Source organism: Cydia strobilella, chromosome 13 (assembly GCF_947568885.1).
Source record: "Cydia strobilella chromosome 13, ilCydStro3.1, whole genome shotgun sequence".
Lineage (NCBI taxonomy): Eukaryota > Metazoa > Arthropoda > Insecta > Lepidoptera > Tortricidae > Cydia > Cydia strobilella.
Window position 1 is genome coordinate 17,187,671 of NC_086053.1, and position 26,575 is coordinate 17,214,245.

The window sequence follows — 26,575 nt, forward strand, 5'->3', positions numbered from 1 at the left end:
ATCTACAAAATTATAATAACATCGATTTTTTGTAGTCCCGGAATCGCAACCTTATGCCAAACGTATACGACTCATGTTTGCTTATAGCTGGGGTTAACGAAACGCAAAATATAAACCACGCGTGGTCGCGATCAATTAAAATGGGTTTTATTGCGGTGCGATAAGGTTCTTTTTGGAATATAGCGGCTAAACGTAGCGTTGTGTGTGTACGGATATTTTGTTTCAAGGAATCGGGCTGTAGATGTTTGTGTGAGTGAACGTATTCAAATAATACAAAAGTGGTGTGTATATGTGTGTAACAGCGTACATTCGAACGATCAGATCAGTGTCAGTGTCGGCTGAAACGCCGGTGGGGTTGCAAGTGCCGAAATATTCGCATCAAAATTGTGTATAAAGTACCGTCAGCATGGCAAGTGAGAAAAAACGGAAAAGAGTTATTCCCCCTGTGGTGAGGTATTTTATTGTTTTAAATGCTTTCGTCAGCATCACACTTGCTCGAAAAAGATCTTATTTCATGTAGGACAAAGGGCTATATTGTTCCCGCGGGAGTTATGGATTGTGAAAAAAAGCTATAGGTAGGGAGTAATAGGTTTTTTTTAAATTATGCTACTAATTCACACACACCAAGTAGGTATATTTGAGTTTTACTATTAAAATACTGATGTTTATAATGTTATGTTTTTGCTTGTTCACAAGTATTTAATTTGATTAGTTTAGTAACAGTTTAAAATATTTTTACAGGGCTTAATACCGGATAGTTACGTGCTTTGTAGGCCTAACCTGTCAAAAAATGACAATATGGCGGACGAATGTTTGAAATGTCACTGTATTTAAGAATTATTTCGTTTAAAATTTAGTTATTTCCTTGCAAGTGTGATGGAAAACATTGTATGTATCTCCGGGGGTAAGAATATCACTCCAGCCTGCGGTTGTCGTGAATTAAAACCCTCGTTTCCAAATTTCGCTTACCCCCCTCGTTTACTCGGCGCGATGACCCAAAATGATTTGTTTTTGAATATTTGGTTTATTAGGTGTTAATTTAAATATACCTTCGTAATATTAGCATATAGAAAAATGTGATTTATCATAATATATCTTTGTTGTTTATTACAGGAGCGCGCTATCATCGCTAAAGTTTTCCATTTTCTTAAAGACGAATATATATTCACGGAACTTTATAAAGAACCACATTGTAATTTCTCACATTTGCGCAACATATCCAAGCGCACCGCGGAAATAGCGGGCACAAGTACAAGAACAGTAAATAAAATATTACAAGAAGAAAGACAGCTTCCCAGTGGATCTACTAAATTTCCAGCACCATTCAAAAACAGACAAAAAAGACCCGGTAAAATAGATATCAACGAACGTATAGCTTATACCATACGAAGCTCAATACGTAATTCTTATTTCAAACTTAAACAAATACCGACATTAAAAAAAGTGAGACAGACCTTAAATGAACAAATCGGTATTGATGCCTGCCTAGTAACGATTCGTAAGTTATTATTGAAACTAGGCTACACGTGGACTAAGTCAGACACTGGTAGAAAAGTTTTGATTGAGCGACATGACGTCCAAATGTGCAGATTGCAATATTTGAAAAAAATTACTGAATACCGCTCCCAAGGTCGGCCTATTGTCTATACTGATGAAAGTTTCGTCACGACGAAAAATGTTAAATGTGGCTCACGAGCCCCACACGTAGCTAGGTATATTTTAACACACGCTGGAACTTCAGATGGGTTCATTGAGAACGCTTGTTTACTTTACCAAGCTAATACACTTGGCGGAGATGAGTATGCGAAGAAGAACTTTGAATTTTACCAAAAATGGCTAGATGAAAAATTACTACCAAACTTACCGGACGGTTCTGTGATAGTGTTAGACAACACATCATTCGATAATATTTTCGTGGAGACACTGCCGACGATGCATGCAGATAAATCTCAAATGGAAGCATGGCTGTCGTCCAAGAACATACCCTTCGAAGCAAACTTATGCCAAATTGAGTTATACGACTTAATAAGGCAGCAAAAAAGCGCATTTACAACATACAAAATCGATACCTACATAAAGAGTAAAGGATTCGAAGTACTGCGCCTGCCTCCGCACCACCCAGAACTCAACGCAATATTCAACATATGGGACACCGTTAAAAACGACATCGTTACGGTCGACCATGATGTAGCTTACACGGAAAAAATTATTCGCCACGGTTTTGAAAAAATAACTTGTGAAACATGGCGCAATACCTGCGACACAGTAATTAAGAAAGAAAATGAATATTTGGAGTACTTTGACACTGGCTTTGTATACATAGCCAATTTGCAAGACGAAAGTGAGGGCGAAATGGAATCTGACCCTAAATCGGCTGAATCTGAAAGTGATGGTAGTGGCGACTTTGACGATTCAACCTTCGTAGAAGATGAGTAATAAAATAAATACTTGAATGAAACTTATATTTCATTAGCCATATCATATTCCTCCTGAATCCCTTAGTAATTTGCCGGCTACGACCAAAGGGAGACAAAAAACAAATGAGCGACCGCCGTTGAGTCTAGGTCTTATTCAAATTGGTCTAGTTTAATAATGGAACATCACGAAAAATAAACACATACTATAGATATTACACAAGTCAAAATGTATTATTAAATTTAACATTTGTATATTCAATATCTTGAAAGAATGATTGTACTAACATCTCACAATTGATTTGATAACTAGCTATTATAATATATGTAGGTATGTATTTGTAACTGTTCAATAATGCTTGTTACTAGGCCTAAGTATATTTTGAAATCTTAAATCTTAAATGATCTTTATCTTCATCAAAAAGCTGGAAATATATGATCAAATATTACACCAACACAAGACAAATATTGAGTAAAATAACTTATTCATCGTGGTTGATGGCCCATAAAAACATTGACGAGATTTTTTATTAATATTTTTTACTTATGTACACATCTTTTACAAATTTTCTTTCAAAATAAAACTACAACAATCAATTTAACTAAAACAAAACGTTTCATAAACGTTTTCATAATATGGTCCTTTAGCTTTGATATGCAAATATGCCTAATAAAAAAAATGTCAATATTTTTGTGCCCACATATTTTATTCGTGTGCGCTGAGTTTGCTAACGCTACCTGCTCACGCGCCCTAACACGTGTTCACAGCTTACTGATGAATGATGCTCTCCTGACCGATTTCGGCCACAGCGACTGTGTGCTCTGGAGTAGGCAATTTTTAATTCGCGTTATTAGCGTGGAGCTGATCCGCTCTCTGGTGCGCCCTTAGGTGGCTCACGTACCCTATCTTCTTGCTAAATACTCGAGCACATTTTGGGCACGTCAGCGCACCACCTACATAGTTGTAGGCAGTGTTGGCCGAAACGTTAATGCAATTAACCATTAACCAGTACAAATTGAACCGTAAACTGTAACCGTCCGTTACGGCTTACGGTTCAATTTGTACTGGGTTATGGTTAATTACAATTAACGGTCGGCCAACACTGGTTGTAGGGAATCGAGGTTGGCGGCCGAGCCTTACATCTCGTTTCATGTCGAGCTCACTGCGGCGTTCAGTCTCGAAATCAGTGACTCGATCGTGAATGAGGCGCCGCCACTCGTTTATACTAGTGGCGCCCTCGTTGTGTACCAATGGAACTAAAATTGACAACCGGTTTAGCCTAGCGTGTATTCGTACTGGTAGTACCTAATTCTGTTGATAAACATAATTATTTGTTATGTTAGCGCTGCTGCAGAGAGTTGATGTGACTACTTAAAAAAAAAATAATAATAATTTTATTTGTTCCCAAAAATTGAGCATAACAAATATGTTTATCAACACGAATTGCTAGCAGTACCCGCCAGGCTAAAACATACATACATACATACACATTTAACACGAAATATATAGAAAAAAGTACCTCAAGGACTACTATTACTATTAACCCGTTTGTGGTAAAATTAATTACAATTCTTCACTTCATTTAAATTAAAGGCATTTATTTTATTATTATTTAGAAACAAACAGTCTCTTATATTAATAAGTTGTTACAATATAGGTTAATAGACTTATAGACCTAGTTTCCTAAAAAATTGTATGAAAACCATGTGACATATAAATACTAAATTAAACTTAAAAAAAAAAAAAACAAAAAAAAAAACAAAAAAAAAACAAAAAAAAAAACAAAAAAAAAAAACAAGTTGTCAAAACAATGTTAAAGCTGGGGAAAGGGAATATTTAGTATTTTTGATAACGTTTCCAAAAAATAATCCGAAAACAGAATGTTTTAATTCAACCATAAAAACCTGATAAGTGCGAGTAGGACTCGCCCACGGAGGGTTCCGTACTTTTTAGGGTTCCGTACCCAAGGTTAAAAACGGGACCCTATTACATTATATAATCTGTGTTTGCGTGTTTTACATTCTAAGATTGTAATAAAAAAATGCGTGTAACATTTTTTTCCTGTATGCCACTCGTTTACGACAACGCAACGCTATCTGTCTCTATCTAATATGTAAGTGATAGTGATAGACAACACATCATTCGATAATATTTTTGTGGAGACACTGCCGACGATGCATGCAGATAAATCCGAAATGGAAGCATGGCTGTCGTCCAAGAACATACCTTTCGAAGCAAACTTACGCCAAATTGAGTTATATTATACGACTTAATAAGACAGCAAAAAATCGCATATACTACATACAAAATCGATACCTACATGAAGAGTAAAGGATTCGAAGTACTGCGCCTGCCTCCGCAGCACCCAGAACTCAACGCAATATTCAACATATGGGACATCGTTAAAAACGAGATCGTTTCGGTCGACCATGATGTAGCTTACACGGAAAAAGTTATTCGCCATGGTGTTGATAAAATAACTGGTGAAACATGGCGCAATACCTGCGACACAGTAATTAAGAAAGAGAATGAATATTTGGAGTACTTTGACACTGGATTCGTATACATAGCCAATTTGCAAGACGAAAGTGAGGGTGAAATGGAATCTGACCCTGAATCTGAAAGTGATGGTAGTGGCGATTTTGACGATTCAGCCTTTGTACATGAGTCATGAAATAAATACTTGAATGAAGCTTATATTTCATTAGCCTTAGCCATATTCCTCCTAAATTCCTTAGTAATTTACCGGCTGCGACCCGCGACCATAAGGAGCCGAAATACAAATTAACGACCGCCGTTGAGTCTAGGTCTTATGCAAATTGGTCTAGTTTAATAATGGAACCTAACGAAAAATAAATACATACAATAGATTTAAAAAACTGTAATAGATGTCATATATTAAAGAAAAAGTGACGAAGCCCTCCAGTGGTGAAGGCCGGATTCGAACCGGCGTCTTTGGCTAACGTCATGAACCCCTAGGCCACCTCACCACGGCGGTACCCGTCCCAATTTCTCGACTATATACCATCTTAGTAAGACTAAGCGTCTTTGACCAGCTCTAAAGGCAAGCAGTGCGCGGTGGCACCTCCTAAACAAATTCCTTACGGAATTACGTTATAGCGAGAGAGACTGGTGCTGCCATCTATGAACAAGTTTGGGAACAAATCAAATTATTTTATTAAATATTTTGATTTGTGTTTTTTAAGTAGTCACACTACTATATATAAATTAAAAACTGTAATAGATGTCATATATAAAAAAAAATTACGAAGCCCTCCAGTGGTGAAGGCCGGATTTGAACCGGCGTCTTTATTTATCGCGGCTAATGCCATGAACCCTAGGTCACCTCGCCACAGCTGTACCCGTCCCAATTTCTCGACTATATGCCATCTTAGTAAGACTAGGTGGGTGGTAAGGCCGTGGCGAGGTGGCCTAGGGGTTCATGGCGTTAGACGCGATAGCTAAAGACGCGGGTTCGAATCCGGCCTTCACCACTGGAGGGCTTCGTCACTATTTCTTTAATATGATATCTATTGCAGTTTTTAATTGATATATAGTAGTGTGACTACTTAAAAAACACAAATCAAAATATTTAATAAAATAATTTGATTTGTTCCCAAACTTGTTCACATACTATACCTATAGATATTACACAAGACAAAATGCATTATTTAATTTAACATTTGGTTAACAATTCAATATCTGTTGCGAGCTCCTTTATGATTTGTAAGTAAAATAACATACATGATGGTTGGTGGCCCAAAAATGTTTTTACTTAAGTACACATCTTTTACAAATTTTCTTTAGAAATTTAAACTACGACAATCGTTTAATTGAAACAAACGTATTATTTTCACGATATTGTCCTTTAGCTTTGATAAGTAAAAAAAAATGTCAACGTATTTTTGGGCCCCCATATTTTATTTATGTGCGCTGAGCTTGCTAACACTACCTGCTCACGCACCCTAGCACGTGTTTACAGCTTACTACAGTTACTACTACACGCACACGCGTCATGGTGTTCTGAGATATCACATTGCCACTGATATTAATAGAATTTGAGCTCTATTGCTCACGTCCTTCAGTTCAAATTTGTTCGGTGTTAGTTTCGCTAGGGCGTAGCTGTCCGCCAAATGAAAACGTCGGTACGTAATAACTTGTATTGAGCATTGTGGTGACTCTTTATTTTTGCAGTATAATGTATTTGAATTAAATTTGGGTTTGGGTGTATTCCTGCCATAACCTCAACAGGCATAACTGTCATTATTTACATCATATTGACAAAAACCGCCCAAGTGCGAGTCGGACTCGCGCATGAAGGATTCCGTACCATTACAAAAAAACGGCAAAGTGCGGCAAAAAAATCACATATGTTGTATGGGAGCCCCACTTAAATGATTATTTTATTCTGTTTTTCGTATTTGTTGTTATAGCGGCAACAGAAATACATCATAGAAAATTTCAATTGTCTAGCTATCACGGTTCATGAGATACAGCCTGGTGACAGACGGACAGACAGATAGACAGACAGACAGCGGAGTCTTAGTAATAGGGTCCCGTTTTTACCCTTTGGCACCCTTTGGGTACGGGGTACGGAACCCTAAAAACAGTTTATTATAAACTTATGTTTTACCGTTCATAAATAAGAATACAACGGTAAATCAGTTTTCAAGTGGTTTGAAGCTTTACTGTTAACTGCTAAACCGATTTCAATAAAACAAAAAACAGAACATACCGGGAAAAAACAAATAAAATGTTAATTAACAATCTAATCGCAGGACTGTAATTTAACTAAAATAAATAGGTAAATTTAAATACTTAAATACGCCGAGAGCCTTATAACGATAACGAAAGTAGCACGTTTTACGGCCGTGTCATAAAAGCCCATTTTAAAACAGTCTTCCGTGCCCGACCCGAGCCGCTTTTTACCTTTTTTTTTCAGTTATAACCTTTCCTTTCTTTAAACATAATACCATGGCAGTGAATCGTGGACCAGGGCTCGGAACCGGTATTTTTTAAAAACCCCGAAATAGCCCAATATTTTGAATTTTTTTATGCTCATTACGTAGGACTGAATCATGTATTTGGGAAACAATTTTGCATTATTAAAACGTTCCATTAAAAATGAAATTATAAACAAAAGAGCGAAAAAGAACGTAATAATACCGGTATTTTTGTATGGAGCAAATACCGGTTTCCGACCCCTGTCGTGGACATCGTGATGGAACGGCTACGGAGAGTCGGGGACTGATGATAACAAAAACAGGTCTCAGGTATAATATCAGGATTATCAGGTATAGTATCAGGTACTAAATAGGTTGTAAACTTATTTTTTTTTTTAAATATGAAACAAACGGTCATACATAAAATATTGTTACAGTTTCTTCTCTTAGTCTAGACCTATAGTTTCCATTTTTATTAAACACATCTTTATATATATAGCACGAAAAAGTACCTATCTTGGCTTAAGTTCAGCAGATTAGTAAAAGCACAGATTATATAAAAGGTTACACAGAATTTGCGAATAGGTATCGACAAACATGACATAATAGGTATATTTTTGAATGACAAAACTTAGGTGAGACAGACATATTAAACCTTTTTTTTTTTTACTTACAACTAAATACATATTTTCTTCTGCCAAACCACACAGTGGTTTGTTGGCAGACGAGGCTCCTTTGCGTTTGTGTTAGCTGTTTATATGTAACTTAACTTTATCTTATTAATAACGGGTCACTCACGTATTTTAAGTCGAAAAACGCTTGACATGTTTCACTCCGTACCGAGGAGCGTCATTGAGCGTTTTTCGACTTAAAATACGTGAGTGACCCGTTAATAATATGTTTAATATGTAAACTTAAATCTTTGTTCGTAAACATTTTGGCTACAAATGCGTAGTTTTTACTGCTTTTTAGTGTTCCGTTCCGTACCCAAAGGGTAAAAACGGGACCCTATTACTAAGACTTCGCTGTCTGTCTGTCCGTCTGTCGCACGGTACGCTTATCACCATGCCTGTCACGTTCTAACAAGTATGTGAGTGCGAAAGTGACGGACTTAGTGATAGGGGAAACCATGCTGCGCGGGCAGGCTGTATCTCATGAACCGTGATAGCTAGACAGTTGAAATTTTTACAGATGATGTATTTCTGTTGCCGCTATAACAAATACTAAAAACTCTAAGAACAAATTAAGTTATTTTCTATGAAAATTTTTTTTATTTGTGGTTTTTCAAGTAGACACACTACTATTTAAACTATAAACTGAAATAAATATCATATCCAGGGGGCGCCACAAGCCTTCGGGAATTGTCATATACTTGGAAATTTCGACCCATGCCACCGTGGCCGGATAGCCGAGCGGTTCAGGCACCTGTCCGGTAAACGGGGTACGCTGGTTCGATTCCAGCTCTGGACACTGGAGGCTTTGGTCATTTTTTCCTTCGTATATGATATTTATTTCAGTAAATACTAAAAAGTACGGAACCCTCGGTGGGCGAGTCCGACTCGCACTTGTCCGGTTCTTTCCCGCCTTTGAGTTTGAGTATTAAATTATCCTATTAGTTAAAATGTAAAGTACTTAAATAATTTTAAATGATTCCATTTAAATCTTCCTAGATTAAAGCAAATCGAAATTATTTGATCAAAGAAAAGTTTAGATGAAGTTTAATATCATCGATTTAATTTATTGAATTGCCTGAGAAGTTGCAAAAGGAAGAGTAACCCTTTTATTTGGTAATTGAATTGTTTCTAAACTCAAACCGCGGAGAAATTCAATTTGTGAGTCCGCGGCAAGCTCGGTTCTGCATACAAACGTAGTTATATACGCTCTCATTTTAAAACGACTAGCTAGATTGCTCTGAAACTTTGTACTTACAATAGGATAAGGTACATCTAGGTCTGTAATTAGTTTATGTAGCTTCAGATACCATAGTCACCCATAGTTTAAAAAATACAGCGAATTTAAGTTTTTCATACAAATCTTGTTTTTGCTCTATTTCGTTTGCTTTATATAGTAGAGCTATATAAACTAATTTCAGAACTAGATATACCTAATGTCATTGTATGTGCAAAGTTTCATTACAGTCCAACAAGTAGTTTTAAAATGAGAACGAAACTCCGTTTGTATGGGAAGGTGAAATTCGGTGAAATTGTAAATAACAATTATATGACATTAAGCTGTATTCACTTTCAGGTTTTATTTTTAGGGTTACATACCCGAAGGGTAAAAACTGGACCCTATTACTAAGACTCCGCTGTCCGTCTGTCACCAGGCTGTATCTCATGAACCGTGATAACTAGACAGTTGAAATTTTCACATAGATGATGTATTTCTGTTGCCGCTATAACAACAAATACTAAAAAGTACGGAACCCTCGGTGCGCGAGTCCGACTCGCACTTGGCCGGTTTTTTTAAGTTTCTATAGGTCAAGGAGGAAACGGTGGATCGGCAAAAATTTTCCGGGTACAGTGGCTCACTCAGCATGACATGAGAGGGGGTATTTGCTTCCCTGCTAGTACAGCAGACATACGTAAATCGATCAAATTGAAATGGACGAGCAATGGTTATTCTAACACCGGCCCGGCCACGACATCGCGCGGCGGCGGCATCGCCGAGCGGCGGCCATAGGTTGGAGCGAGACACAGTGATCGGACCTTTCGTTCCCACCTATGGCCGCCGCTCGCCGCTGCCGCCGCCGCAAGATGTCGTGGCCGGGCCGGATTGCTACAGTGTATAGCGATATTTGGGCGACTGAGCCACTGTTTGCGTTGAGCCACTGTTCCCGCCTTGATCTATACTATACTACCTCGCCACGAATTAATGTGCTTATTTTTGTTTAGTTGTCGTTTTTAACCGAAAGGGTAAAAACGGGACCCTATTACTAAGACTCCACTGTCTGTACGTCCGTCTGTCTTTCCGTCTGTCTCTCACCAGGCTGTATCTCATGAATCGTGATAGCCAGAGAGTTGAAATTTTCACAGATGATGTAGGAGTTATATCTATCTTTGCATAGTCATAGAGTAACTTATACTAGAGCGTTACTGTCATAGTAAATTTTGTAACCACAGTAAGTTCACTGCCATCTATCGACACACTTTAAAACTAAAATGAAGATTTGTAAAAATACGATAAAATGTATTTAAATATGGATAAATGATTTTTTTTATTTGCATTAATTATTTTTATGATTTTGACCCATGTTCTTTCACTGATATGCGTTAAAATTGTTAAATAACAAACGAAACCGTCAACGCCATCTATACGACAGTAGGCCAAAGCTAGTAGCGCCCTCTGATCGAGAATAAAATTTTCTTGATTTTCGAGGCACGTTTTTTTCTTAGACTGTATCCATCTATTACGGAGTTATATCTATCTTGTATTTCTGTTGCCGCTATAACAACAAATAAAGTACGGAACTCTCGGTTGGCGAGTCCGACTCGCACTTGCGGTTTTAACAAATATTTTCTCACTCTTTTTACATAGGTACCTAACAATAAAATATGGAAATAATGAAAAAAGAAATCGTGCCGGCGGCTTATTACTTCCGCAAAACAAAATAAGGAAAAGAAATTTCATTATTTTCCATCAAGGTCAAACGAGCTTGAGCGGTATTCGGCTTTCAAAATCTGATCTCGATATAAATATTTATTTTATTTGCAGTGAATCTTACACATATATATACAGTATTTTTTCAACCCTTTGTTATATACTACGATCTAAGTATCTAGATCATACTGAACAACTTTACTTTTTTATGGTTCCAGGGTAAAAATACGGCAGGGTATAAGTACGGCTCACCCGGTATTTAGTCCTAGCTCTAAGTATATTGATGTGCATGGTAGGTTTTAATTAATTGTACTTTTTAACATTAGTATTTAAGTTTTTCTTTTGTTACTAACACCTCTATGGGCCATGCCTGAAAATAAATGATTATTTAATTTAATTTAATTTAATTTAAAAACGGGGCCCTAGCTATTACTAAGTCTCCGCTGTCCGTCTGTCAGTCTGTCCGTCTGTCCGTCTATCTGTCTGTCACCAGGCTGTATCTCATGAACCGTGATATAGCTAGACAGGTTTTTTTATGCATGTTGATATTGTTGATGAAGTTTGTTTGATGCATGAATGCGTTTCGTTCGACCAAGTGTCAATGTTTTCTAACCTCTAGCCACACACGTCAAAACTTGCAAGCACAAACGCAATTTTGATTCATGAAATAAAACTATGAAAACGGATTACATCGCGTATATTGAATTTATAATACATCCCGACGTTTCGAACCCTTTACAGCTTTCGTGGTGGTGGTTCATGGTGGTGGTGGTTTTATTTCATGATTAACTATCGCGGTAACCGAAGACAATATTATGCAATTTTGATTCGTCAAAATAATGATTTAAAATAGGAAGGAACGGTGGAGGGGACCTTATAGGCCTCCGGGCGATTAGAGGATAGAACATAGAACGTCAATTTTTTTATCCTATATGCTGAATAACTTTTACTTTGGAATCAACTCCTCAAAGAGGCCCCCCGCCCCCCGTTCCTTCCTATTTTGAATCATTATTTTGACGAATTAAAATTGCTTTTGTTTCCGCAAGTTTTGGCGGGTGGCTAGAGGCTTGAAAAAAAAAGTTTCCAATTCCATGTGTAATTCCATCAAACATATTTTGCCTGATTTAAAATACCTTGTATTGTTGCGAGCGAGATGTACTACAAATAATGTCGAATCAGTATCAAATCAAGATTAGACTTTTTCCATTGTCGGAAAAAATCTAATGCCACCCCATGCACCTAAAAACAGATTTGAACCACAAAATAAGTAATAGTATTATCATACAGAACGGCCACACACCGCCCCGCCCCGACTCGAATTACCTCGCCCCGCGACAGAAATCTGGCGGACTTCTGGACGTACTCTCAGTACTGTTTTTAAGCAACTTACTCACACTATGACGCGTGACGCGTGTACGTGCCGTTCACACATAGAAACGCGAGTGATTTTTGATGTATAGCGTGTCCGCCCTGTGCCTGAACGTGCCTGAACCCATAACATACTCCCAATTGCACACACACATATCCAAACACATAAAGTGGCGAAGTAACTGCCGAAATGAAAACGCAACGTGCTCGTAACTTGCTGAGATTGTTTCCTATCATACACAGGAAAATTGAGGTTTTTTGAGGAAGTAGGGTGACTTCAAGTATGAACAGGACATAACGTAATATATCCCGATTGATAAATGTTGTTAGCAGAAGGTAATAGTAGATTGTTACAAGGGAGCAAAATGAAATATTTACGGCGAGGGCGTACATTAAATCCTAAACCTGTGAGGGATTTAACTGTGTTACGCCCAAGATGGAAATAATTTTGCTACCATGTGACATATACAACTTTTCACATCACCTATCAGGTAATTATGATGCTTGAAAATATTATTTAAAGTAAAAAAATATGTGTAAAAAAATGTAAAAATAGTGTCCTAGAACAGAAAAGTGTTACTTTGATCCCTCCTAGCAGGGAAGAAAAGTGCCACTTTAATCCCTCCTAGCGGGGAAGAAAAAGCCCTTTTTCGAATAGGTGATGTGAAAATAACATTAGACTTACTTACTTACTTCCGTTGGCGCTACAACCCTTTGTGGGTCTTGGCCTCCTCCACACTTGACCTCCACAATCTTCCTCCAGTTGTCGCGGTGCCTGGCGACCTTCTTCCAGTTGGTAAACTTTCCCATCTTCCTTAGATCTTCCTCTACACAATCCATCCAACGCTTCTCAGGCCTGCCATGCGGTCTGTTTTGTTGCGGCGTCCACCTTGTCATTACTTTTGCTGCCCTCTTGTCCGGCATCCTTTCAAGGTGACCCGCCCATCTCAGCCGCTGCGACTTACAGAACCTGACGATGTTCTCGTGCCCTATGAGTAAATAAATAACATTAGACATTTAAACAAAATCAGTGGAAAGGTTTTTCGCCTTACTTTATGGGCACCCTATTTTGGAGGTATTGTGTTTACGAGATGGCTGCCAATATAATGTATTGTTTACGGCTCCGAACTTTCTCTATCCTAATATAATTTGACCCAGTAATGCGAAACGACCATTTCTAATAAAAAGTTCAACTTTTTCTGGTTCTTTAGCAGTCTTTCGAGATTACACTTAAGAGCACAAAAAAGAGAGCTATTTTGCAAATATAGAATTTTTTCTTACACGGACTTACACTTGGACTCGTCAAAACAAAACGAATATATGTATAATATACATGTATGTGTAGTACTAACACTTTAATGGGCTTTGCCTGAAATAAATGGTTTATTATTATTATAGTATGAATTTCGGTTTCACTCACGTATCCACCCATCGTGACCGCTACTCACTCAGGCACTGTTAGTGCTTGAAAATGGAGACCTAGGCTCTCCGAAACATGTCGCGCGAGTGACTAAAAATACGTAAGTGAAACCTCTAAGTTAGTTAAGTTAATATGTCTCACGATAGTTTAAATTCGAGTATGAATTTTCTCAAATGATTTTTACGCCTAAGACTGTATCTGTTAAACAAAAGCCATTGTTTCTTTTATGCGAGCGGTTACCTGCCGTATCAACTATCAGCCATGCGTCAAAGACACAATGTCCTTGCAACTGTATCGTGGTGGTTTTTAGGTTCAAGTCTAATCTAACATGTTTTGATAATGTAGGATCGACCACCTCAATGAAGGCGAGCGCTCATATTATTACATAGATTTGAACCTTAAAACCAATACGATATAGCAGTTTTTTAAACGACTGTTGCTCTGACACGCGCTTAAAACGGAAGCTGACCGCTCGCATAAAAGAAACAATGGCTTTTGTTTAACAGATTAGAGTCTTAGGCGTAAAAATCATTTGGGAAAATTCATTCTATAATATACATTTACCACTTAGATGGTCTTCTGTGCGTTTCTTTAGAAACTTCCTGCCTGGCACAGCTAAACTGTGGAATAAACTGTCGCCCGCGATATTTCCGGACCGATACAACCTTCCAACCTACAAGGAGCGTGATTGATTTTTCTCCTTTTTGTGTTTCATAGTGTCACAAAGTAAAAAAACGAGTGAACTAAGAGTAAAAATTCGAGTTGAAGGTTACTTTGGGAATAAATTGTATCGAGCGAAGTGTTATGAATCGTGTATCGACCGCTATGATATGAAAGATAATATAATCAAGAATTACATATATTTTTCCCACGTCTAAATATTTCAACGTTTCTTCGAAAAATAGGAAAAATCATGGGGTATTTTTGCACATCTAGCTCAGGGAACGGCCTTAAACCGGCAACGCATTTGTAAGCCTTGCAGCCCCTCTGGTGTTGGAGTTCTCCATGGGCAACGGCAATAACTTACCATCAGGCGATTCGTCTGCTCGTTTGCCTCCTATATCATAAAACAAAAAAAGAGGATGTTAAAAATCCATAAAAACATGTCAATTTCATTGCTAACAAAACTTCCGTGAGACGCAGACATATTAAACATATTCATAACGGGTCACTCACGTATTTTAAGTCGAAAAACGCTCGACATGTTACTACGTGTGTATGTTAAACGTGAGTGACCCGTTATTAATATGTAACCCTCAGTCATAAAGCAGTTCCCATTGCCTCTCTGTCGCACTTGTAAATTTACAAGCGCGTCGAACGTGGTTTTATCAAGAGGTTATAGCCTAGACGTTGGCTCTCTTTGCATGTTCTACCGTCTGTACAATGGGGAATGTTCCGGGGGCGTATTAATGTTACCCGTTATTAATATGTTTAATATTTTCATTGCTCTCAAGTTTACCTCGTAATTGGCTTTTCGCGTGCGCGTACCTACGTTACGTAACAAATACGCCCCCGAATACACTTAGCGTGACTTAGCCATCATTTTGGCCTGATTTATGAAGTTGATGTGACTTAAATTTCGGTAATGCATATCAAGTGGGGTAGATAAATGAGCTATGCATAAGTGGAGTCCGATAATTACATTACCTTTCTTACATAGAGGTAGCCACCAAACCAAAGATAGATATAACTCCGTAATATCTCTCTCTAATAAGATACAGTCTAAGGAAAAAACGTGCCTCGAAAATCAAGAAAATTTGATTTTCGATCAGATGGCGCCACTACCTTTGGCCTACTCTCGTATAGATGGCGTTGACAGTTTCGTTTGTTATTTAACAATTTTAACGCATATCAGTGAAAGAACATGGGTCAAAATAATATAAATTAATTAATGCAAATATTGCAAATAAAAAAAATCATTTAATCCATACCATATATAATTTTAATTTTTTTTTTAATTTTTAGTTTTATTCGTGTGTCGATAGATGGCAGTGAATTTACTGGGGCTACAAAATTTATTATGACAGTACCGCTCTATTCTATTATATCCTCTTTGCTTAGACGGATTCTGTAAGGGTCCTGCAGTAGTAGATTGTTAACCAAGGGATGAAAGGCACTCATTTCTGCCGAGGTAGTCCGAGGCTGAAATGATGCCTTTCACCCGAGTTATTTAAACACTACTTTTCATTTCGAATACGAGGAAAGTAAAATGCATGTGTTTTTTTTAAAACATGACCAAGTATAAATTTGTATAGTTTAGGGAAAAGTATCGTTATTTATGAAATGGAGAGTCAAATATCAGAATGGAAATTGTATAACAAATCCATTTAAACTCAAATTTCAATTGATTATCGTAAAAAAATTAAAAAAATCGTACTTTAAACGTAAAATGCTCTAGTGCAGACACGTAACGTCCTCTGGAGTTGCAGGCGTACATAGGCTACGGAGACTGCTTAACATCAGGCGGGCCGTATGCTTGTTTGCCACCGACGTAGTATAAATAAATAGGTAACATTTTCTGCACACCTTTTAGAACAACAATTCTTTCAGAGCATGAAGAAATTAAAAATAACAAAAGATGACTCTTGCTAAAACGGCCCTATTTTTTTATGTGATAGTCAGCAAACGAGCAGACGAGCCGCCTGATGGGAAGCAGTCATCGTCGCCCATGGACGTAAGCAACATCACAGGAGAAACATTGCCGACCCTTGAGAACTCTAAATACCCGCTTCTTGAAGAATGCCATGTCGTAGCACAAAGGAAATACCTCAGGAGGCAACTCATTCCACATTCTGCACGGAAAGAAACGAGCGGGATGCCCGCTTATTCATGGTATGCCATGTGTCTAAGAAGTGAGGATGAGCTTTGCTCCTTTGGCATGAGGTGCGGTGATAGAAACGAGACGATGGCACCAGATTAAAAAGTTCTTCGGAACATTCCCTATTGTACAGACGGTAGAACATGCAAAGAGAGCCAGCGTCTAGGCTATAACCTCTTGATAAAACCACGTTCGACGCGCTTGTAAATTTACAAGTGCGACAGAGAGGCAATGGGAACTGCTTTATGGCTGAGGGTTTATGTGACTCTTAAATAGTTTATGGTAGATGTAGATCCCAAAGGGGTGTAAAATTTATGTATTTAGTCTATGCTGATAACGAAATCGCTAGCAAACAATTAATAGTAATGTTACAGACAAATCGCTACGTGATTTAGCTGTAGGTACATTTCATGTATCACTTGCTACATAGAGTAACTTATACTAGAGCGGTACTGTCATAGTAAATTTTGTAACCCCAGTAAATTCACTGCCATCTGTCGACACACTTTAAAACTAAAAATTAAGATTTATAAAAATACGATAAAATGTATTTAAATATGGATAAATGACTTTTTTTATTTGCATTAATTATTTTTATGATTTTGACCCATGTTCTTTCACTGATATGCGTTAAAATTGTTAAATAACAAACGAAACCGTCAACGCCATCTATACGACAGTAGGCCAAAGCTAGTAGCGCCCTCTGATCGAGAATCAAATTTTCTTGATTTTCGAGGCACGTTTTTTCCTTAGACTGTATCCATCTATTACGGAGTTATATCTATCTTTGCTTGCAGTGCTAGTAACCGCAGAACAACATCGTAAACTACTACTAGGTACGCCGACCCTCTTCCCCTAAGCTTCACCTCCATAGACAACAAATTTATGCCATTTTCATTGCTTAGTTGCACATTTTGTCCTTGAAAAGCAATTAGTTTCCCATAATCATTGTCAGTAAAAAGTTTAATGGCAGGTGGTTAGCTCATTCAATAATTATTCGATTAATATAAATATGAAATTAAACCTATTATAATTATGGGAATTTATTGCCATTATCCGTTATCTAAGTATAGAAGGTATATTATATGTACAACAACTATTATCATAGAATAAATTTTGTTTAATATTCGTAAACATAAACGAGACAAACTACACAATTATAATAGGAAAAATTTAAAATTAAATAAACTAACTAATCTCTAAAACTAAACTATACTTATAAAACTTAAAATAAACTTATAAATAAAAATGCTCCTAAGGTCGCTATCATGTGTTATGGTGCTTCGAAGACTGGCAGCGTTACCTCTTTGGATGGCCAGATTTAGTCTTTGGCCAAAGTAGCTGCCAGCCCTCTGGTAGAAGAAATAGATGTCATATTTATATTATTAAATAATACTATGAAAACGGATTATATCGCGTATATTGAATTTATAACACATCCCGACGTTTCGAACCATTTACAGCCTTTATATAGGCGATATAATCCGTTTTCAGTTTTATTTCATGAGTAACTATCGCGGTAACCGAAGACAATATTACATATTTGTGGTATTTTCTATAAAATGGGACCTTATTGTCGATGGCGCTTACGTTGCTCCGATATAAATACAATGCCTCGCGACGCTGTGCGGCGTAAGCGCCATCGACAATAAGGTCCCTTTTCATAGAAAATGCCCCATTTATATTACTTAAAGAAAAAGTGACGAAGCCCTGTAGAGGTGAAGCTTGGATATAGTTGTTGTCTATTTCAGTTTATTATTTAATACTTAAAGTTGTGTGATTACTTACAAAATACAAATCAAAATATTTGATCAAAATAATTTGATTAGTTCCCAAAGTTGCGAACAACTATTTCACAAGTAATTAATTATCAATGTCTAACTTGCCCGTTGTCCGAATTTTTTCTTCCATTTAATGCCTCAGAATCAGAACTGTGAAATTCTAATAAATTAAGTAGTTAATAGTTATACAAACCTGAACGAAGATATTCTAGTTTCTTTTGGATAATAGTTGGGAGATTTTGAGCTATGGTTGGGTGATTTTATGGTACCGAAAAAACCGGCTAAGTGCGAGTCGGACTCGCGCACGAAGGGTTCCGTACCATTACGGAAAAAAACAGCGAAAAAATCACGTTTGTTGTATGGGAGCCCCATTTAAATATTTATATTATTCTGTTTTTAGTATTTGTTGTTATAGCGGCAACAGAAATACATCATCTGTGAAAATTTCAACTGTCTAGCTATCACGGTTTATGAGATACAGCCTGGTGACAGACAGGCAGACGGACAGACGGAAGGACAGACGGACAGCGGAGTCTTAATAATAGGGTCCCGTTTTTACCCTTTGGGTACAGAACCCTAAAAAGCAATTTCAAAATGGGAATCCTAGCCATAAACTTGCTGGTAAATGGTAACCACAGTTCAAATATCGTAAACTATTATCTGCACAGCCCCTCGCAGCCCTAAGCCCTATTACTTCAGCTCCATAAACAAGCTTTAGGGAGTTGAGGTTGATGCTGGTGCTGTGTGCAATAAACGTTCCGCTGGGTGCACATCTGTCTGGAAAATGGCAAGATATTTTTTGATGATTGGAAAGGAAAGTATTTGTTGATAAATAAACAATAGTAGATTGTGTCACAAGGGAGCAAAATGACATATTTACGGCGAGGGCGTACAATTGAATCCTAAACGACGCGAAGGATTCTATAATAGAATCCCGAGAGTAGCACTGCCTACAAGTACGCTTCGTCCGTAGCACGTGATGTTGCACTGCCTACAAGTTATCTGCTTTGCAAGAAGGTTGACTGGTAGAGAATGCCTTGTAGCATTAAGTCCGCCTTTTGTAAATTTGTATTTTCTTTTGTGCAATAAAGATTAAATAAATAAATAAATAAGTAGCTAGGGATTCTAAAGTAGAATCCTGAGCGTTGTGAGGGATTCAAGTATGTTACGCCCAAGATGGAAATAATTTTGCTACCATGTGACACATATTACTTTTCACATCACTTATGAGGTAATTATAATATGTATTTAAAAAATTTAAGCTAAAAAAATAATGCGCAAAAAAATGTAAAAATAGTGTCCTAAAACAGAAAAGTGTTACTTTGATCCCTCCTAGCAGGGAAGGAAAGTGCCACTTTGATCCCTCCTAGCAGGGAAGAAAAAGCCCTTTTTCGAATTGGTGATGTGTAAATATTATAGGACGTTATTACACTGTTGTGGGTAGTGGCCTAGTTGGTACTTAAACAACAATATAACCTAAGATAATATATAAATATTTATAAATACTTAAATGCATAGAAAATACCCATGACTCAGAAACAAATATACGTGCGTAATAAAAATGCCCTCACTAGAATTTCAACCCGGGACCATCGACGTCATAGGCTGGATCGTGATACCGACTAGGCAAGATATAGTATTATATAATCTGTGGCCAGATAGTATAAAGTGTTATAGGCCAGATACTCCAGATAGGTTATCAAAAAAGTCGTGTTGTGGTTAAGCGTCCCACGAAGCTAGGGTTACCAGATACAAATTCAGAATTACCTGACAAAATTCCTGATTTGAGAATATTTTTCCTGACATTCAAGTCAATGGCTTGCGTGATTGCGTAAACACATTAATGAAGGCCATATTCCCTGATTCAAAATACTGGGCAAGGTATTTCATGAGCGAGAACAAAGGCTGATGCCATGGACCATAAAAATCAAGCATTCTATTAATTCATTAAAATTCCTGACATTTTCGTATTCCGGCCGCATTCCTGACAATCGGCCAAAATTCCTGACATGTCACTTACGTACAATTGATGTTATGCTCTCATTTTAAAACGAGGTGTCTACATTAAGTACATTAACTTGGTTCAATGAGTAATTAAGTATATAAATACGAATGTTATTTTTTGGTTTTGTTTGTAGTAGTAGTAGTAAATCACTTTATTGTACAAAACAAAAATAGTTAACATGAAATTCATATAAATTTAGGTACAAAGGCGAGCTTATCCCTATAAGGGATTTCTTCCAGCTAACCTTAGATACGTGTTTGAGATTTTTCTTCAATATATTAAAAATTCTAACTATTTTGCCTTAGAACTACAAAATTCAAATAAAAGTCAAAAAGATCGGTCAAATCTTACAAAAAAGGCAGAATTTTTTTCAGTTTTTCGTAAACTACACAGGGAGCAAAACTATTTTTTGCTTGCATTCTAGTTTTACATTCCTCTAAGGACCAAATAACATACCAAAAATATAGCTTTACATCACGCTTTGCGTTTTTAGGAGATTTTTTTGTAAGATTTAACTGATCTACAAAACAACGCAGATATTAGAGTTAATTGTGGTATTTTCTATAAAAAGGGACCTTATTGTCGATGGCGCTTATGCCATTATAAACGATGCTCCGATATAAATACAATGCCGCGCGACGCTGTGCGGCGTAAGAGCCATCGACTATAAGGTCCCTTTTCATAGAAAATGCCCCAATTTTGGATCATAGTTTTGATGATTTTACGGAACACTAAAATAAGCAATGTTCCCTAATTGTCAAATTGCCAAAACAAAAATATTGCTATAAAAACAACCGAATCAGAAAGAAGTAAGTTTATTTAAATCATTTATGTCTCTGGCTGAGAGACAAGGAAGTAATATCATAAAATCACATTATAATTTATTTGTTGACTGACATATATTGTTTTGCTTTCATCTTTATATTATCTGTAAAGTCGGAATTATTTGCGAGGCCAATGCACGTATATTATTCAAAGACAATCTCACAAAAGGGAAAACGAATACAAATTGAAACTAAACACTCATGAAATAAACAAAGGAAGGCAAAACGGGTAACTCGTAAAGTTTTCCGAACGATTCGCTGCCGTCCAGTTTAAGATTGGCTTTCGTAAATGTGATTGTAAATTTTGCACAATATACTAAAGTCTAAAGTAAAGTGGTGGGATTATTGCGTTACTTCACTTGGTATAAATGCGTCTATTAATAGTTATTTGTTATACAAGGGTGCAAAGTTGTATTTTACCCGCGAGTGTTTTAACACACGAGAAGTAAAATACATTTGCACCCGTGTGTAACACAAAACTTTTCCCCTCACTATAGCGAGGAAAGTGCAACATCCACAGGCGTTAGATCATCTTCATCAACTGGAATCACTCATTTTTTACGATACTATAATAAAAAACTCTGGAAATTCTGTACTTTTACGTGAGAAGTTTTTAAGTAAAATTTTTGTTGACAATGTTGACATTTCTGACGTATGAAATGTCAGTAATGCGTTTTGAAATTGCATCGACTTAACTTGTGCGTTCAGAATTATATTTAACATAATTATTAAAAAACAAACGTTAATTATGGAATTTTAAGGTTTATGACTTAAAATCATTAAATAAAGCTAAATCTGGTATTTTTTATTAGATTCTCAAACCATTTATTTAATGATAATTAATATCGAACGAACCATTATTATGAGCGTTTTACGTTTTGTTTCTGTCAAGCTACTTAAACACGCTCCATCCAAGGTCAAATTACTTTCCCCACTAGTGGATAAAATGCGCTTTTCCCCGCTTGTTTTAAAGGATAAAAGACGGCTTTCCGAGCTAGTGAGGGGAAAATATATTTTCACCTCAGCAGCTCGAACAAGCCTACTTTCGTCACTCCCTGGAGTGAGGAAAGTGCGACTTTCCTCACTCCAGGGAGTGAAACAATGTAGCTTTTTAATTTAGTGAAGGCCATGAACTTCATACGGTACGGTACGGTATGGTACGGTACGGTACGGTACGGTCCGGTCCGGTACGGTCCGGTCCGGTCCGGTCCGGTCCGGTCCGGTCCGGTCTCGTATCGTATCGTATCGTATCGTATCTTATCGTATCGTACATATTATAATACTTTTTTTTTCTGTTTATTCTGTGTAATTCGAAACACATTTTAACCTTTAATATGTTCTCACTACTGAGGGGAAAAATTATGTGTGCAACACGAGAGCAAAGTTATTTTACATCTCGTGTTTATGAGTCCCTCGCTACGCTCAAGATTCTACCTTAGAATCTTTCGCTTTCTCGGGACTCAAAATAAACACTCGCAAGAAAAATCAACTTTCCTCTCTTGTTGCACAAATAACTATTTCTAAACGGAACATTTTAGAATTATTGCAAGCCTCTATTTTCGAAGTATGGTCACCGAGCTTTTAATATAGACTGCTGTAATAGTTGTTATATGTTGAATTTGGAAGATATCTTCAATAGACGCATTTATCCCAAGGGTCGCATTTATCCCGGTTGATTAGATTAGAGCACTTCTAAAAATCTAACTAAGACCTCTTCCGAGTTCTTTTTTCAATGCAATTTTATTAGAAAATAGACAACAAATATTTCTTCAACCCCATTTTCTTTAATCGAGTATATTTGCTTTGAGACGCGTACAAAGTATATCGTCGTTTGTGAATAATAGGAAGTTTATACAATACAATAAAGATCGCTCCGAATGCAATACAAACGAAACGAAATGAAATGAATATCGTAAATTTGTTTATTCCTGGCTGTTCCCATTTCTTACTGACTTTGAGCGCACCCAAAGATAGATATAAGTTATATCTATCTTTGGGTGCGCTCAAAGTCAAAGTCATAATAAACGAAACCGTCAACGCCCTCTATACGAGTGTAGGCCAAAACTAGTGGCGCCCTCTGATCGAGAATCAAATTTTCGTGATTTTCGAGGCACGTTTTTTCCTTAGACTGTAGTTATATCATATAACTCCGTAATAGATGGATACAGTCTAAGGAAAAAACGTGCCACGAAAATCACGAAAATTTGATTCTCGATCAGAGGGCGCCACTAGTTTTGGCCTACACTCGTATAGAGGGCGTTGACGGTTTCGTTTATTATTTATAATTTTAACGCATATCAATGAAAGAACATGGGTCAAAATCATAAAAATAATTAATGCAAATAAAAAAAATCATTTATCCATATTTAAATACATTTTATCGTATTTTTATAAATATTTATTTTTAGTTTTAAAGTGTGTCGACAGATGGCAGTGAATTTACTGGGGTTACAAAATTTACTATGACAGTACCGCTCTAGTATAAGTTACTCTATGGCGCACCGCATCGAGATTTCAGAAACAATGTTCTAGCGCGAATTTACCACTTGCCATCCCCTCTCACAAATCTCGTGGATACAACAAGTCCTTCGCAGTGCGTTCAGTGAAGCTGTGGAATGAGCTGCCAGTTTCGCTCAGACAGGCGCAATCGCTTGCGTCGTTCAAGGAGAGGTTAAAGAAGCTATGGTTATCTGATTGACTAATGTGCCTATATTTGTATTGTATGTTGCTTTATATTTTTCTACTTTTTTCCAATTTTTAGTGTATTTTCCCCATTCCTTTTTGTGTAATATATTATATGTTTATCCTATTAATTTTGTATGTATTTATATCCTTTATCTTTCTGGTACCTTGTTGTACATTTTGCTACATTTGTCACCCTCTTTTCACTTTCTCCTCTCATCTACTCAAAGGTTAACTGGAAGAGATCCCTCATAGGGATAAGTTCGCCTTTGTACATCTTATTATTTGTACCATGTAATTTTTAATGTGTATATTTGTACAATAAAGAGTTTACTACTACTACTACTACTACAATGTTACTCTGGTCTCTGACATTAAATACTCGTAAATAATTAATTAAGTATACCAATACAAATAAATTCATGCGTGTACAAGTTTTATATCTCGTATTTTTTTAGCATTAGAAAAAGACTAAACGATTTAGAGAACTCTTTATAGTCTTTATTGAGAAACACTTGAAAAAAAAGTCATAGCAAATATGTAATAATTATGTAGCATATATATGTTTATTTATATTATTTGGTTTCATTAAATAATAGTTACCTATCTACTATTTTTTTAAACCTATTTATATAAAAATACACGTCAAGATCTTGTAGTCTTTTCAAATGCTAAAAAAACGGGGTATACATATAAAACTTCTACTCGCCCTATATTCTTTGTATAACAATTTTTAGCAATTAAATGTTCCATCCATGTTTTATGTTATTTCAGCGTATCGTTTTATAATGAGATCGTTCTTCGATTGTATATGCTTTTTGTTGGCGGGTATGTAAGATAAGTCTCTTAATTCGTGTTTGTCCGCAATCAAACCATGATTAATTCTTAGTGTTAATGTTAATATTAGGGGAAGCTGTGAAGGGGTCATTTGGACACAAACATCACGGTCACGCTCCAATACAATTTGCTCCACAATTGGAACAGGAACCCCAGATATTTGTTCCACAAAGAGCAGGAACAGGGAGTACAGGGACACACGCCGAACAATAGTCGTGAGTCGAGCGCGTGCTATACGTTTTAAGGAGAAATTTAGTTCTATCCCTTTGTGTACACATACAAGCTAAAATCAAGCTTAACCCGTAGCAAATACAGTTCAAATTTGAATGTCCTTAAAGCAGATTGCTAGTTGACTGCCTTGCCAATTGATTTTGAAGCCTATGTATATTAATTTAAGGTTAGAAATTGTTTGTAAGGAAGTCTAAACTCAATTGGTCTTAAACTGCATGATTGTGAGTTTGCCAGTGGATTTGAATAGCTATAACTATATGTATAGAGTTTAGAATGACTTGGAGGGGATGGAGAAAGTAGTCGTGCCCTTTGTCGGGACTCGAACCTACGACCCGGCGATCTTGATGGATAGTTGATGTAGTTAAGTACACTCAGCATCAGCAGACTGTAGATGTAAATAAACAGAGGTAGAAAGGACCAGAGCTATTTAATGCTTCATCAGATAGAAACTTATTTTAAATGGGAATTTTATTTTTAGTAAATAATTGTTACCTGTTAATATCACAGTTTGATTTCATAGATCCATAAATATGTCTAGGCTTTGTCTAAATGAATAAGAGAGATAGAGCTAAAATTATAGTCATCAAAACGGCCATGCCACATATTTTAATATTAAGTACCACATATTTTGAGTTAGAAGCTTGGCTCTACAATATCTCATAACTTTTTGACAGTGCGAGCCTTTTGGTTTCGTCTTGGCAACATTTTACATGAAATAATGGGATTTCACTTTCTTTTGTAACTTGCTTATGACATTCTTCCATTCCCTTATTTAAAGGGTTGGGAGGAATTACTATTAAAAATCCTGAAATTTCGTGTCTCGAAAATCTTTTATACAATCTGCTTTTTACTGATTCCCCTTACAAACTTCAATCCCCTTTTCCCCCCTAACGCCCTTTTCCACCCCCTTTTCACCCTTACAGGGTGATTTTGGGGTTGAAAACTATTCTATAGGATAGGAACACAGATATTTGTTCCTGAGTCATGGGTGTTTTCTATGTATTGAAGTACATATTTGTGTATTATATATATCGTTGTCTGAGTACCCATAACACAAGCCTCCTTGGGCTTACCGTCAATCTGTGAATGTATTATAATATTTATTTATTATTTATCATTATTGTATGGCCTACCACCTGGCTGACGACGGTTCAGCGAGACCTGAAAGAGCTTAATATAGACGCCGACATTGCACTCAATCGTGCAGAATGGAGGAAAAGAACAGGGAAGGCCGACCCCAAGTAAATGGGAACAAGGCCTAGCAGGATGATGATATCATTATTGTATGGTATGGCGGCTAGGTTCCTGTGACCGTATTAAGAGGCCGGTGTCGATTTTAGTCGCAAAAATGTAAGATTGATTGATTTAGTCGGTGAAATTGTACACCTTTTGTTACCTAATTTAAATAACAAGTACTGGTTTCTATTAGCACGTCTTCTTATCTTACCTTTTATCAGATCAATTTTTTGAAAACAGACACTAAATTAGTAATGTTGGCTTTTCTGATGGACGTTTAGGTAAACGGGTGTGGGAGTGCTTTAGCACTGATTTTGTCGCTCTTATTTATAAATTTCGTAAAGTTTGGACGGCTAAACATGATAATTTTGTATTACACATATCCTGTACTTGACGTTTATCAGACTATATTTTT

The 26,575-nt window shown here is 36.7% G+C and overlaps 2 protein-coding genes across 2 annotated transcripts in view; one reads left to right on the top strand and one right to left on the bottom strand.

Annotated features, from left to right (window-relative positions):
- LOC134746939 (uncharacterized) overlaps positions 1-26,575 on the bottom strand; it is a 299,672-nt gene that overhangs the window by 218,637 nt on the left and 54,460 nt on the right. The gene's annotated exons all lie outside the window — the stretch shown is intronic.
- LOC134746876 (uncharacterized) lies at positions 338-2,436 on the top strand. Its single transcript, XM_063681449.1, has 2 exons — positions 338-448; positions 1,114-2,436. The coding sequence occupies exons 1-2, from the start codon at positions 407-409 to the stop codon at positions 2,434-2,436; spliced, it is 1,365 nt and encodes a 454-aa protein (XP_063537519.1). The 5' UTR covers positions 338-406.

Coding starts and splice junctions, on each gene's coding strand:
- LOC134746876 (XM_063681449.1), top strand. CDS start 407: ATGGCAAGTGAGAAAAAACGGAAAAGAGTTATTCCCCCTGTG. Junction 449..1,113: donor AAAGAGTTATTCCCCCTGTG/GTGAGGTATTTT, acceptor TGTTTATTACAG/GAGCGCGCTATCATCGCTAA.